Consider the following 13,609-nt stretch of genomic DNA (forward strand, 5'->3'; position numbering starts at 1 on the left):
GATTTCAACAAAATTCTAAATGTACTCACAATCAATCTTTCTTTTTTCTTTCTTTCTTTCTTTCTTTCTTTCTTTCTTTCTTTCTTTCTTTCTTTCTTTCTTTCTTTCTTTTTCTTTCTTTTCTTTCTCTCACTCTCTCTCTCTCTCTGCATCCATCCATCCGTCCATCCATCCATCCATTCATCCATCTCCTGTATTGTCCTTCCTTTGGGAATTAAATGACAAAGGATGCCTTTAACTGAAACATTACCACCATGCATGTTTATTTGTGTAGTTTATTCATGTCAAGCATCACAATCAAAATAAGGCATACTATATGACATAAAATATAAAATATAAAATGCACAATTAAAATAGGTACCAATTAAACAGATCTTGCTCAGAAACTAGCAATTGCATTCTGACACACTGCCATGAGGTCCTCAGGTGTACACTGACCACGACACAAAGAGCAGGTATACTTATGTGTTGTTGTCTGCATATCACCAATTCACAAAGAACAGAAGCCACTGGATAACTCCATCTGTTCAGAGTGTCTCTGGAGCTTGTTGTACCCATGTGCAGTTTCAATGATTTCCATACTTCCCAGCTTTCGTCAGACCTGGTTGCCAGCTCCTCCATTGGTTCCATCCAATGTTGATTTTTTGTAGCTTTCTATAGATCCACTCCTCTTTCAAATTCTTCAAAGTCTTCCATCGACCATGCATGTTATCGTTAATTTATTAATAATACCAAAATCTGCATCCCCTATTAAACTTGTTCACTCTGCATTGTCAATAAATCTCAGAGTGTTCACTGAAAATGTACCGTAGCTTATTTTGATCAACTTGTTAATGATAGGATGTATAAAACATAGTCACTCTTCTCTTACTTTCAGTCATTGCCATTATCATGGAATGCCCAGTTATGGATTATGCCATGACGTTAATACAGCGATAATGCATGTGAAGTACTTTAAAAATTGAAATAGAGTTTGGAGTATGTACACTGCAGATCCTTTGGATTTCTTTTGATGGAGACAAAGACTGCTGTTCATTTAAAATATAGATAGTTAAATCAAAGGGAGACTCAATTTGGTTAAATTCTCATTCATCGATCCCAAGATCAAGCAAAAACACATTTGAAATAATTAATCAATCCATACATTTAAGTAAGAATGAATTACTCATTCAGCAATGCAGACCCTCCCTCATATTATATCAGTGGCATTCTCTAATGCTACTAGAAGAAACAGCCCTCCCCCCTCCCCAAGGAAAAGAAAATATTACAAAAATTTGCTTATCTATGTTATTTATTACCAAGACATAAATGGGTGGAGATTCTGGGCTGCTGCTTCATCAGTGCAAAATGAGAAACCCAACCCTCCAAGTCATGAAAATCACTCAACACTAAATCATTTTAAGGACAAGTAGTTGTTGTTTTGAATGCCGAGCCAATGGAAACAGAACTGCAGTCTAGCTTTTGTCTATGCACTGAGTTGGCAACCGTGGCCCTTTTTAGCTGGCAAATAGATGGCCTCTGAGACTATTGCTGAAGCATTTGCTATTTTTTTGAATATCTGGAAAAAAGAATTTGAATGGTGCATCTACATGGCACATAATACACAGCTCTATTCCTATTACAGTCTTATTTTGCCTGTTCATAAGGCAAAGGTTATCAAGCCAGACATTTAGTTGTAAATTAAGCTCTTAAGTATATATATAACCCCATTGACTTCAGTGGGATGACTTTTGAATGGTGGAGGGATCTGTATGATAATTATTAGCCACCACCACCACCCAATTTGCTCCTCATTCTGGTTTTTGCCAGACCAAGCCAAGATTCAAATATCACTATAAGTCATGGCATGGTCACCATGACGTATTGAAGAAACCAGAAATGAGTAAATATACAATATTTTATGATTTACCAAAGACAATGATTGAGTGTGCATAAGATGCTTATCCCAAACCAACCCAATTTGTGGCTTAGAGTTGGCTTTTCTGGACAAAATGATCTCAGTCTAGGTCCTTTCAAAGCTTAGGCTGGAGATATACTGTAAAAAATTGTAGCAGTTGGACAACAGTGCCAAATACCCAAATAAATGCATACAATTTTCAGAAATTTTAATAAGAGGGGGATATAAAATGACAATTTGAAAATATTTTTAAAACCCCTTTACATATTTAATATCACAATACCATGTTATCAGCATAAAATGTGTTATAATAAATATTTTATTTATTGGAATTTGTCAAACAAAAATGAAAACAAGAATAAAAACACAATGACAGGGACAATAGGCACGTTAGTGCACTTATGCACGCCCCCTCTACTAACTACATAAGTATGAAGTAAGATCCATGGAAGTCAATTTGTGAATGAAACTGTGAAAATTTGTAACTGAGACAACTGAATCAGGTAGGGCATTCCAGACCTTGACAACTCTATTACAGAAATCATATTTTTTACAGTCAAGTTTAGAACAATTTACACTGAGTTTAAAGCAGTTGTTTGCACTCATATTATTGCGATTAAAACAGAAAAAGTCATTTACAGGTAAAACAAAGTTATGTATAACTTTAACATTCAACAGAGTTGGTATATGAAATTTTAATAGGTGGCTCCCTGTAAAAGTGATGGGGTGATTTTGATAAAAAAATTCTGGATCTGTAAGAACTCAATTCTAACTGACAAATGTAAGCTATACTAATAGCCCTGAAATAGAATTTACTATGCTGTATCCCCTCCTTTCTGTAGAAAGTCTAAAGTGCTTTTGTTTAGCTTCTTTGTGCTGTTCTGGGTTTTTGTGGGTCTCCAGGGTGCAGAGAAGGAGGAGGAGAGTTCCTTCCTCCAAAACCTTCAAATTTCAATTTTCTTAAAGAGGCAGGGAGAACAGCCTGGTTTCTCATTTGTAATCTAACCTCTCCAAGGATACATTGGCTGCTGCCTGTTTCACTCAAGGGAGATTTCAAACCAAGAAGGCCTTGTCTCATGCTTCCCTCCTCCTTTTGAGATAATGGCAGAAAGGAGACAGGAATGTGGTACTTGCAAAGATGGCCTTGCTCCTTAGCATGGGAATGGAGTCGTCTCAATCAGGGAAGGAACTCTGTACTTTTGCAGGAGTCAATTCAGCTTCTTTGAGTTGAGTTCAATTCTTGATGACCTCATGAGCAAATCTATGTATTTTTCTTCATAAGAGAATGAAAATGCTTTGCCATTGCCTTTGCTGGATTTTTTTTTAACTTCCAATCCTAATTTACACCATTTATATGTGGCCTTCTATTCACATACTATCCATGTATGACCCTGTTTACTTTTATGAGATATAGCTTCAAAACATTTTAGTCAAACCATTTTAGTCTTCATTCTAGAATAAAATATTGTATATCATTTTTTCCTCCTCCTCTTCCTCCTCCTCCTGCTGCCCTGTTGTCACAGCATATTTTGCCATGTCAGCCACTAACTCAGTTAAATCTCCTCACTCATTTGGCAGCACTCAGACCTGTTTACTGGATTCCAAATAATTACTGTTGGGAACACAAAGCCCCCCATCCACTTTCTTTATTAAGTGTCTAGTGTCTCATGACTCTTCATGCAAGGAGAATACTGGATGACTTCATGATATTTCTAGCTTATTCTGTCCTGGCCAGACAAGCAACAGTAGGCAGGACTTGGGCAATGCAACCAATTAATGCTTGGATGGTACATTCTGTGCTACTCAGACTTGGTGTAAAATTCTGTTAGTGTGTTATGTGTGGAAAATGGTTCAGTTGACTGGATTTAGTTGACTACATAATTAACTTCTTTTTGGTGTTCCTATAACACAGGGGTCTCCAAACTTGGCAACTTTAAGATTTGTGGACTTCAACTCTCAGAATTCCTCAGCCAGCAAAACTTCCTGAGGAATTCTGGGAGTTCAAGTCCACAAGTCTTAAAGTTGCCAAGTTTGGAGACCCCTGCTATAATATCTCTTCTGATTCTATTAAATATTTTATAGAAACAGAACCACTATCATGCCACAATATCAAACAGCCATGCAAGCTTCAGGGAGGAAATCTTCATAGGATTACTGCAAATAAAAATTAAATCCCCTGAGATAATTTAATCAAAGATGTGTTATTACTTTCTTTTCACAAATGCTCGGGTTTGCTTTTGAGAAATAGAATAAAATGAATAAGGACATTTAAAGAATAGGTGGCCTTCGTTATCTTTATGGCAAATGAACCATGTGTGTTCTAATAATGACAAAAGAGATACATATTATAAATACCCTTAAAAATGTGATCTAGAACTATAGACCATAAACCACCAGACAAGTGGTGGTCTTGGATTTCACTGTATATGGTGCATAAATTATTGAACCACTTGGAAGCAATGCCTAAAGAACTGCCAGATTGATTGATTGATTGATTGATTGATTGATTGATACCTACCTACCTGCCTACATATCCAAATGAAATTTGATTAGATTAACAGAGTTGGAAGGGACTTTGTAGGTCATCTAGTCCAACCCCCCGCCCAAGCAGGAGACCCTACACCATTTCTGACAAATGTCAGTCCAGTCTCTTCTTGAAAGCCTCCAGTGATGAAGCTCCCACAACTTCCGAAGGCAAGCTGTTCCATTGGTTGATTGTTCTCACTGTCAGAAAATTTCTCCTTATTTCTAGGTTGAATCTCTCCTTGATCAGTTTCTATCCATTGTTCCTTGCCTGGCCTTTGGGTGCTTTGGAAAATAGGCTATTCCCCTCCTCTCTGAGACAGCCTCTCAAATATTGATACACTGCTATCATGTCACCCCCGGTCCTTCTCTTCACTGGACTAGCCATACCCAGTTTTTGCAACCATTTTTCATATGTTTTAGCCTCCAGTCCCCTAATCATCCTGGTTGCTCTTTTCTGCACTTTTCTAGAGTCTCAACATCTTTTTTATAGTGTTTTGACCAAAACTGGATGCAGTATTCTAGGTGTGGTCTTACTAAGGCTTTATAGAGTGGTATTAGTACCTCACTTGATCTTGATTGTATCCTTCTATTAATGCAATTTAGGATTGCATTGGCTTTTTTGGCTGCTGCTGCACACTGCTGGCTCATATTTAATTGCTTGTCCACTAAGACGCCAAGATCCCTCTCATGGTTACTGCTATTAAGCCTGGTTTCACCCAGTCTATATCAGGGGTGAAATCTAAAATTTGTTACTACCGGTTCTGTGGACATGGCTTGGGGGGTGGTTTAATGTGACTGGGTGGGCGTGGCCAACTTTTTTTTTTTTAAAAAAAGCATTTTTTCTACAACCTCTTCAGCCAAAGAGGTTGCAGAAAAAAATGCTTTTAGAAGCCTCTGATGATCAGGCAACTCAGCTGGGATCGTCAGATCTACGATCCCAGCTGAGCCTTGCGATCATCAGAGCCTTTTTTTTTACTTTTAAAAGCATTTTTTCGGCTGAAGAGGTTGTAGAAAAAATGCTTTTAAAAGTAAAAAAAACAGCCTCTGATGATCGCAAGGCTCAGCTGGGCATGGGGGGGGGGGTGTGGCGCAGGGATTTTTGCTACAGGTTCTCTGAACCACCTGCCGCCATTGCTACCGGATCGGGCGATCCGGTCTGAACTGGGAGCATTTCACCCCTGGTCTATATGTGTACTTTTGGTTATTCTTGCCTAAGTTTAAGGCTTTAATTTCTCTACATTGAATTTCATTTTGTTAGATAGGGCCCCGTGTTCAAATCTGTCAAGATCCATCTGGATCTTGAGCCTACCTTCTAGGGTGTTAGCTATTCCTGCCAGCTTAGTATCATCTGCAAATTTGGTAAGTTCCCCTACTATTCCCTCATCTAAGTCGTTTATGAATATATTGAAGAGTCCTGGGCCTAAGACAGAACCTTGTGGTACCCCCACTGCTTACTTCCCTCCATGTAGACATAGACCTGTTAAGGATTACTTGTTGAGTATGATTTGTCAGCCAGTTACGAATCCATCTGGTGGTGATGCTATCTATCCCACATTTTCTAGCTTACCAAGAAGTAGGTTGTGGTCTACTTTGTCGAATGCCTTGCTTAAGCCTTAAGTATATTATGTCCACAGTATTTCGCTGGTCTACTAATTTAGTCACTATGTATGGAATAAACTCTGTTGTTATTTATTTCATAGAGAAGTAGAAAGTTGTCAGTGAGACCAAATATTTGGCAAGAAACATCATATATTTGGCATCAAACATTTGGCATCAAATAGTAAATATCTGAAATTTAGTGTTTGCTAAAAAGGACATTGAAGGAAAAATCAAATCTGGCCATAATTGTAGGAGGTTTCTTAAAATCACAGTAATGGATATTTAGCTGTATATTGAGGACCTCTGTAAATCTTTTTTATTTTTAAACTAGAAGGATGTTTGTCACATAAAACTCAGATGAAAATATGTTTTTGACTTTTCCATGAGGTTGACAAACAGTGGCATCTACATGATTGAAGAGAACAATCTATCAATTTGTGTCTCTCAGACTCATCCTAGACTGTGTTATCAAAATTTGATGGCAAGGCAACAGTTTTTGGCAGTACAATTTCTTAAAGGAAGCAGTAAAATAGGTTTGTGAAGATCCTGGTAGAGTTAATAGCATTTAGACTTATATACCACTTCACAGTGCTATGCCCTATTTTATAAACTCCCTTTCCCCTACAAAAAAGGATAATACTGTATTTTTCGGAGTATAAGACGCACTGGGGTATAAGATGCACCTTATTGGGGATGCACCTTTTTGGGGAGGAAAATAAGAAAAAAATTGATTGGCAGGTGGATCGGCCTCCCGGAATACCCCCAATCAGCTGTCCCCAGAGATGGATTTTAGCAACAGGTTCCTTGGTTATGAGCTCTGTGCCTTGCTTTTTTTGCTTTTTTTTCTGCCTCCGAAACTTCTGAAACTTCATTTCAGAAAAAACTTCTTTTCCTGCCTCTGAAAGCCTCGGAAACAGAGCTTCAGAAAAAAAGCCTCTGAAGCTCTGTTTGGGGGCTTCTTTTCTGAAGCTTCTTTTCTGATGCTTTTTTCAGCCTCTGAAACCTGAGAAGCTGGGCGGGGCTACATTTGGCGTATAGATTTTCACCCTCTTTTTTGGGGCAAAAAGGTGCATTTTATACTCCGAAAAATACGGTAAATAAAATCCTGGCAATATCCCCTCCAGGGATGTCAGTGTGTCATCCCCAATCTACTATTTTACAGATGTTGGATAGAGATAGATAAAATAGAAGCACAATGCAACATGGCCACAAATGTGTTTACTTAGTGCTGTGAAGAAAAAGAATAATTTGAACTGTTGACATTGCTTCTAGGGCAACACTGAGTCCTTGACTTACAACCATTTATTTAGCGACTGTTCAAAATGATAACAATGCTGAAAAAAGTGATTTATGATTGGTCACTTATAATTATTGCAGCATCCTTTTACATACAACTATTGTAGTATGACCAACATTTGAGTGTTTAGTAACTGGCATCTATCTATTCATGACGTTACAGTGTCCTGGGGTAATGTGATCACAACTTGCAATCTTCCCAGCCAGCTTCCGACAAGCAAAATTAATGCGGAAGCTGGATTCACTTAACAACCACATTCAACAACTGCAGCAGTGAATTGGGCACAACTCACTTAACAACCCTCTGGCTTAGTGACAGAAATGTCGATCCCAATCGTGGTGGTAAATCAAGGGCTACCTTTATTAGTTATGCTAAGTTTCTACAAAATGCAGTCAATTTCAGTCGTCAGGTTTCGAGCAATGTTTTGTTAAAGCAGAGTTCCTCAACTTTTCCAGCTTTGCGGACTCTTGGAGGGGGGGGGAAGGGGCGGGAGAGGGGATGATTTGGTGCAAGTGATGGGCAAGCATGTGTGTGTGGGCTCGCCCGCTTCTCAAGCAAGTAGGGATGCAGGTATGCACGCGCCTGCCACTTCTGCGACCCGGTTCTGAACCACTCAAGGCCCGGTAGTGGACCATGGCCTGGGGGTTGGGGACCCCTGGGTTAAAGGGAATAAACAGAAATAGGAAATATTGGTTATTAATAATCATGCCCCAGTTTCATGGCTTAAAATGAATGGGAAAAGTTTGTTGTCAGGCTGAATCCGTAAGGAAGTTTGATGAGACAAAACCCTATTGTATTTCCCTCATTGCTGACCTTCCCTGAGCACAGTCCAGTTCAGGGGTGGTAGCGGGAATTGACAATGTTGATATTGCATGTGGATGCCAGGGAAGCTTGCAATACAAAACTTGTTTTCTCTTTAGCAGGGATTGGCCAAAATGTACTTAGTTCTTTAACGTTTAACTTGTTTATTTGAACTTTTGGCTCAGTGCCTTCAAACTGGAGTAGCATCCAGCATTGCACTGGTAGAAAGGAATGTGTGAAATCCCTCTGGCTTCCAAGGGTTCCTGAAAAACCTTTCCTAAAGTTTCTCAACCCACCTTTAAGGTGTGGATGAAGCGAGGCAGCCTGTAAGGTAAGGAGATCTCTGAAAACCAGGCAGAAAGTCTACCCGTAGAAGATGTATCTGCCTGATTTTGGGGGAGGGCATTCTTCCTGTGGACTTTGCGTGCAATTCACCCGCTTCAAGGCCTTCTGTTGACTTTGCCTGAAGGCAGATTTTTATCAAATGCATATTTGATGTGCATAAATCCAAACAATGAGAGGGGTGTGTGTGCCTGTGTGCGTGTGTGTGCGTGCCCATGCATTGTCATGCTATGCATTGTTGTTAGAGAGATTCCTCCTTGTCACTCAGCTAATGTTCCTAATATTTTGGCTCTTTTTGTCTGACCATTGCCTGGAAAGGTTAGCACAAATAATATTTGTTGATTTAAATAGGGTTTTCTGAAGTAATGAAATAATGATTTTCCCTCCTCCTATGGTAAATTAGGGTATCCAATTTAGCTGAAGTTGAAGCCACACGGTTAACTGAGCCCTTGGAGTTTTCTACTGTTTCTGATCGAGGATTGTAATTCTGTCACTAAGTCAATCGATCAGTTCCCATTCAGGAGGAATGTGGGAGAACTCTTGATGTCCAGAGCTTTCTGTGAGCATTGGGGAGGGCTGGGGAAGGTGAGGATAAAAAAAATCTGCGATATTTCCTGTGTTAACTAGAACTCCCAGTTTGGGTTATGGAAGATTTAAGAGATAAATTGGGACTCCAGAACGTGAGTGTTGTTTTTGTAGCTTGTTTGACCCACCCAGACCTATTTCCTTGTTCAAAGTTCTTTACTTATATGTATACAGGAACAGCCATTATCTATACGGGTTTTTGTGAGAATACAGATTAGATCACCGCTCCTTTTTTCCTTTAACAGAAATAACTTTTGTAATAAAATATAATTTCTTTTCTGGTTGCCCAGCTTACACAATAGTTTCAGTGAAGCAAAGTTAGATGAGACTATTGGGCTGAGTAAGCCATCTCTTTTTGTTTTCTAACCTAGAGTTTGAGAAGGCAAAGAACAATTCCCCTCTTTTTTCCCTCTCTCCTCTCTCTCTCTCTCTCTCTCTCTCTCTCTCTCTCTCTCTCTCTTTTTCTGGTATGGTTCCAAATCTATACAATCGAAAAGTGATGCTGCCTCCCAAGGAGGGGAGCATTGCCTGTACATTTTCAACATTCTTTCTGGAGTTAATGACTTAGAAACTTGACTCCCCAAAAGAGGGAGGGCTCAGCCTACTTGTGTATGTGTGTATATGTATATGTGTGTGCGTGTGTGTGTGTGTAAAGTTTAGTCACGAAAGGGGTGTGTGTAAAGAGGAGAAAAATGCAGAGCCTCAGGGCAGCCTCTGACAGCGCAGTGGGCTGGCAGGCAGCTCCCAAACAATGTGCTTAGTATTATCTGCAAGATTGGAGTTGTCGGAGCGGGCTGGCTGCTGTGGCTGTACCTGTGCAGCCTGGGCTATCCTTGGCTAGGTGCCAGCGTGCCGAGAGGGTAATTCCCCCCTTCTTTCTGCTTCCCTCCCTCCCTGCTGCTACACGGTATGTAGCTCTTCTCTCCCCCCCCCACTGCTGTGCGAGAGTCCTTCAAAAGAAAAAAAAAACCCCAAAAAACCCCACCAACCCTGGAAGCAGCTCCTTTGGTAACATAGTTTTAAGGACTTGTTATTGTTGGTGATTGTGTTGTGCTTCTTGATGTTGGTGGCTTGAAAGTAAATTGGAAGTGTGTGTGGGGGGGAGGGATTTGCTCATCGATTGCTCTCTCCCCCCATCCCCAGGCTTCCGTTTTTTTTCCTGGGTGAGGCCCCTTTTCTTCCCAGTTCTTGCATGTTTTGGTTTGGTAAGGCAAGATTTTTGATTTTAATTTCCCTCTTCTTTCATACCTTCCCTCCCTCCCTCCCTCCTTCCCTTCCTTCCCTCCCTCCCCTCAACCCTACTGCCCTTGTTTCTGTTTCTGCACAGGTTGCAAGCTGTCCTGTCACAAGAAATGTGAAGCCAAGGTAAGGATGGCTTATTCTGTCTCTTATTGTCTTACAACAACATTGTAGTTCGGGCTAGTTTTTTTTTTTCCCCCTTCCCCCTTTCTGGTTGATGATGCGAATCTGCTTTGAAAAGCACCGGGATGAGGAACTGGCGGCTTCAGGGGCTTAGCCTTTCCTCCTTCCTTGCACTTCTGTTGCTTTCTAAAACAGCGATCGGGGCGATCGTCGTTCCAAGCACAGTTTGCCAACTTCTCACCAGATTTCAAAGCTCTCCTTCCAAGTTATTTCAGGGCGCTTCTGTTCTGAGATGTTGCAAAGAGAGCCATGTGCTTGCCTTGATAGTTATTGTTTAAACAGTTAATGGGACTTTTGAAAAATTCCTTCCTGGTTTATGTTATGGCGGTTTGTCTAGGTTCCACCCCCCCACCCCCCGCATCCCTATGTACACATACACTCAGAGGAGGCACTCTGTTAGCAAGAAAGCTTTTGAAAGCTTAAGGTGATCCATCATTCCTTGTGGGAGGGCAAAGCTGTAAAATAAATGCACGAACCCGGAGAATTAGTCCATCCTTCTCATTCAAAGTAGGCAGTAAGATGCTTGGAGAAGATGGACTGGGCTTCAGGAAAACCCTTCTTTGCCTGCTGCGTTCTGTAATACATCTGTTCAAGTTGCTCCTCTTAATGTATCTTCTGAAGAGTGCTTTCTCATTTTTGCATTATGTTAGTCCCCGTGACAACCTTCCTGCTTTAATGTGCTGGGTACAGAGGCCAAATTCAAATCCATCTAGAGGGCTCAAGGTTGATTTGAGCATCAGTCCTCTTGTCTCTCTCTTTGCTGGATTGCATGGCTTCTTAAAGATTAGACAGATTCACGACAGCAGTTTCTTGCATTTATCAACGTCAACCTCAAAAGAAAGAGATGTTGAGGATCTGATGTGATTTAGAATGGGGGCAACAGCCGAGGTTAAACTGGGATGACCACATCCCAGAGTATGAGACTATGTCCACCAAACTCAATCCAAATATTTCAGAATAACAGAGTTGGAAGGGAGCTTGGAGGTCTTTTAGTCCAACCCCCTGCTCAGGCAAGAACCCTATATATTTCACCCAAATGGTTCTACAATCTCTTTTTAAAAACCTCCAGTGTTGGAGCACTCACAGCTTCTGGAGGCAAGTCGTTCCATTGATTAATTGTTCTAATTGTCAGGAAATTTCTCCTTAGTTCTAGGTTGGTTCTCTCCTTGATTAGTTTCCATCCATTGCTTCTTCTCTTGCCTTCTGGTGCTTTGGAGAATATGTTGACCCTCTCTTCTTTGTGTCAGCCCCTTAGACACTGGAACGCTGCTATCATGTCATCCCTAGTCTATTTTCTTGTACTTCCTTAGCCCCATCACAGAAGCTGATGCTACAAGAGGATTTTGAATGCTTGGACTCCTGCTGCCCAGTTTCCTGCAATTTTTTTTACAGTGCTGATTAAAAACTGATGGGTATCTACAGAAGACTACTGCAGAGGCACTTTTAAACCTTCTTAGCTTCCAGCTTATGTAAAGGAGAGTACAAGCTGAGGTGCAGGGATATATGCTGCCTCCTAAAGCCCCTGTTCTGATTCCTTGTCTCCTCTAGAAGTTGCTGTCAAATTGTAATATTTAATGTGTCATTTAATATATGAGAAATAATCTTTACTGAATAAAGTTAATTTCATTTTAAATTTTTTCCCCCTGCTAGCTTTTGACTGCCCCACCCATTTATATATCCTGGCACCATCTATATTTTTGAGCAAGCCCAGAACCAAATCCTGGGTAAGGTCTTCAGGATAATGATACAGTAATTGCATAACTCTGAAGTAGAGGTACCTGGCTGCATTCTCTTGGTGGTGGATGCCTGAACAATGTAGTGGCTCAGTTTAGAAGATAATACAAGAGCTACCTCATTGACTAGGGCACAATTGTGTTTTCTCTCTTCCATCTGATACTTTCTTCTTATATGTCCTTGTTAAGGGTGTATATGCAAATGCTAAGATCACATAGTTTTCTGAGAACAAATTGCCTGATTCTGGTCTTTCATGCATGCTGCAATCTGTATTGTATATGTATATATATATATACTATATGTGTGGATGTGTGTGGATGCACAAAGTCAAAGAAGAGGGAATGATGTGTTACTCCATGCTTTTGCCAGATCATTATTCCCCAAGACCCTTGCTTTTTCGGCCTGGCTACCCACTGATGTTTTTGCATTTTTGCTGACATAGCCAGATTTATCGCAGAAACCTTGTTCTTGATTCTTCCCTTTCTTTTCTTGACATTTCTGTCATTGAAATGTCATTCAGTCTGTCTTTAAAATTGCACTTAAAAAACTTTCTGTTAATAAGCACGTTTGCATATATTTCTCATTTAACCCAACTTTCCCTAATCTGATGCTTTCCAGATGTGCTGGACTACCACCCTCAAAATGTTACTGAATATATTGCATATTGGTCTCAAAATGTGTTGGAAGCTCTGCTCATGCTGGCTGGGAATTCCAGAAATGATAATGTAATATGTTTAAAGCTGCCAGGTTGACTAGCAGTATATTTGCTGTTGTTTTCATATTTTTATTTATTTTATTTTTATTTATTTTATTTTATTTTGAATTTGTATACCGCCCTTCTCCCTGAGGACTCAGGGCGGTGAACAGCCAAGTAAAAACATCAAGTACAAATATTAAAATACAGTTAATATATATATATATAAATTTGGCCCCATTAATTAAAAACAATAAACAAAACACTTAAAAACACTTAAAAAAATTAGGCCAGCCCGGCTTGCTGGAAAAGGAAGGTTTTAAGGGCACGGTGGAAGGCACTGAGATATTGGATTCTCCTTATCTCTGGAGGCAATTGATTCCAGAGGGTAGGTGCCCCCACAGAGAAGGCCCTCCCCCTGGGGGTCACCAGCCTGCACTGTTTGGCTGATGGCACCCCGAGGAGGCCCTCTCTGTGGGAGCGCACGGGTCAATGGGAGGTCGTCGGTGGCAGCAGGCGGTCTCGAAGATAGCTAGGCCCTATGCCATGGAGCGCTTTAAAGGTGATAACCAACACCTTGAAGCGCACCTGGAAGACCACTGGGAGCCAGTGCAGCTCGCGCAGGAGCGGTGTTACAATGGAGCGCCATGCTGCTCCCGTCACTACCCGCGCTGCTGCATTCTGGACCAGTTGGAGCCTCCGGGTGCTCCTC

General features: G+C 40.6%; 1 protein-coding gene across 16 annotated transcripts in view; it reads left to right on the forward strand.

Moving 5' to 3' along the window:
• TNS1 (tensin 1) overlaps nt 1-13,609 on the forward strand; it is a 398,798-nt gene that overhangs the window by 146,089 nt on the left and 239,100 nt on the right. For 13 of the 16 annotated variants that reach the window (XM_087881674.1, XM_034421770.3, XM_087881677.1 and 10 more), the window contains exon 3: nt 10,375-10,412. The exons of 1 other annotated variant lie outside the window; for it this stretch is intronic. In XM_087881674.1, the coding sequence (XP_087737800.1) occupies nt 10,375-10,412 (38 nt within the window). Of the gene's footprint in view, nt 1-9,678; nt 9,908-10,374; nt 10,413-13,609 lie in introns of those variants that run through there. 2 more of the 16 variants (XM_087881686.1, XM_087881691.1) reach the window with 1 other exon arrangement.

This window comes from Pantherophis guttatus, chromosome 1 (genome assembly GCF_059756535.1).
Source record: "Pantherophis guttatus breed Tessera chromosome 1, ASM5975653v1, whole genome shotgun sequence".
In the NCBI taxonomy this organism is placed as follows: domain Eukaryota; kingdom Metazoa; phylum Chordata; class Lepidosauria; order Squamata; family Colubridae; genus Pantherophis; species Pantherophis guttatus.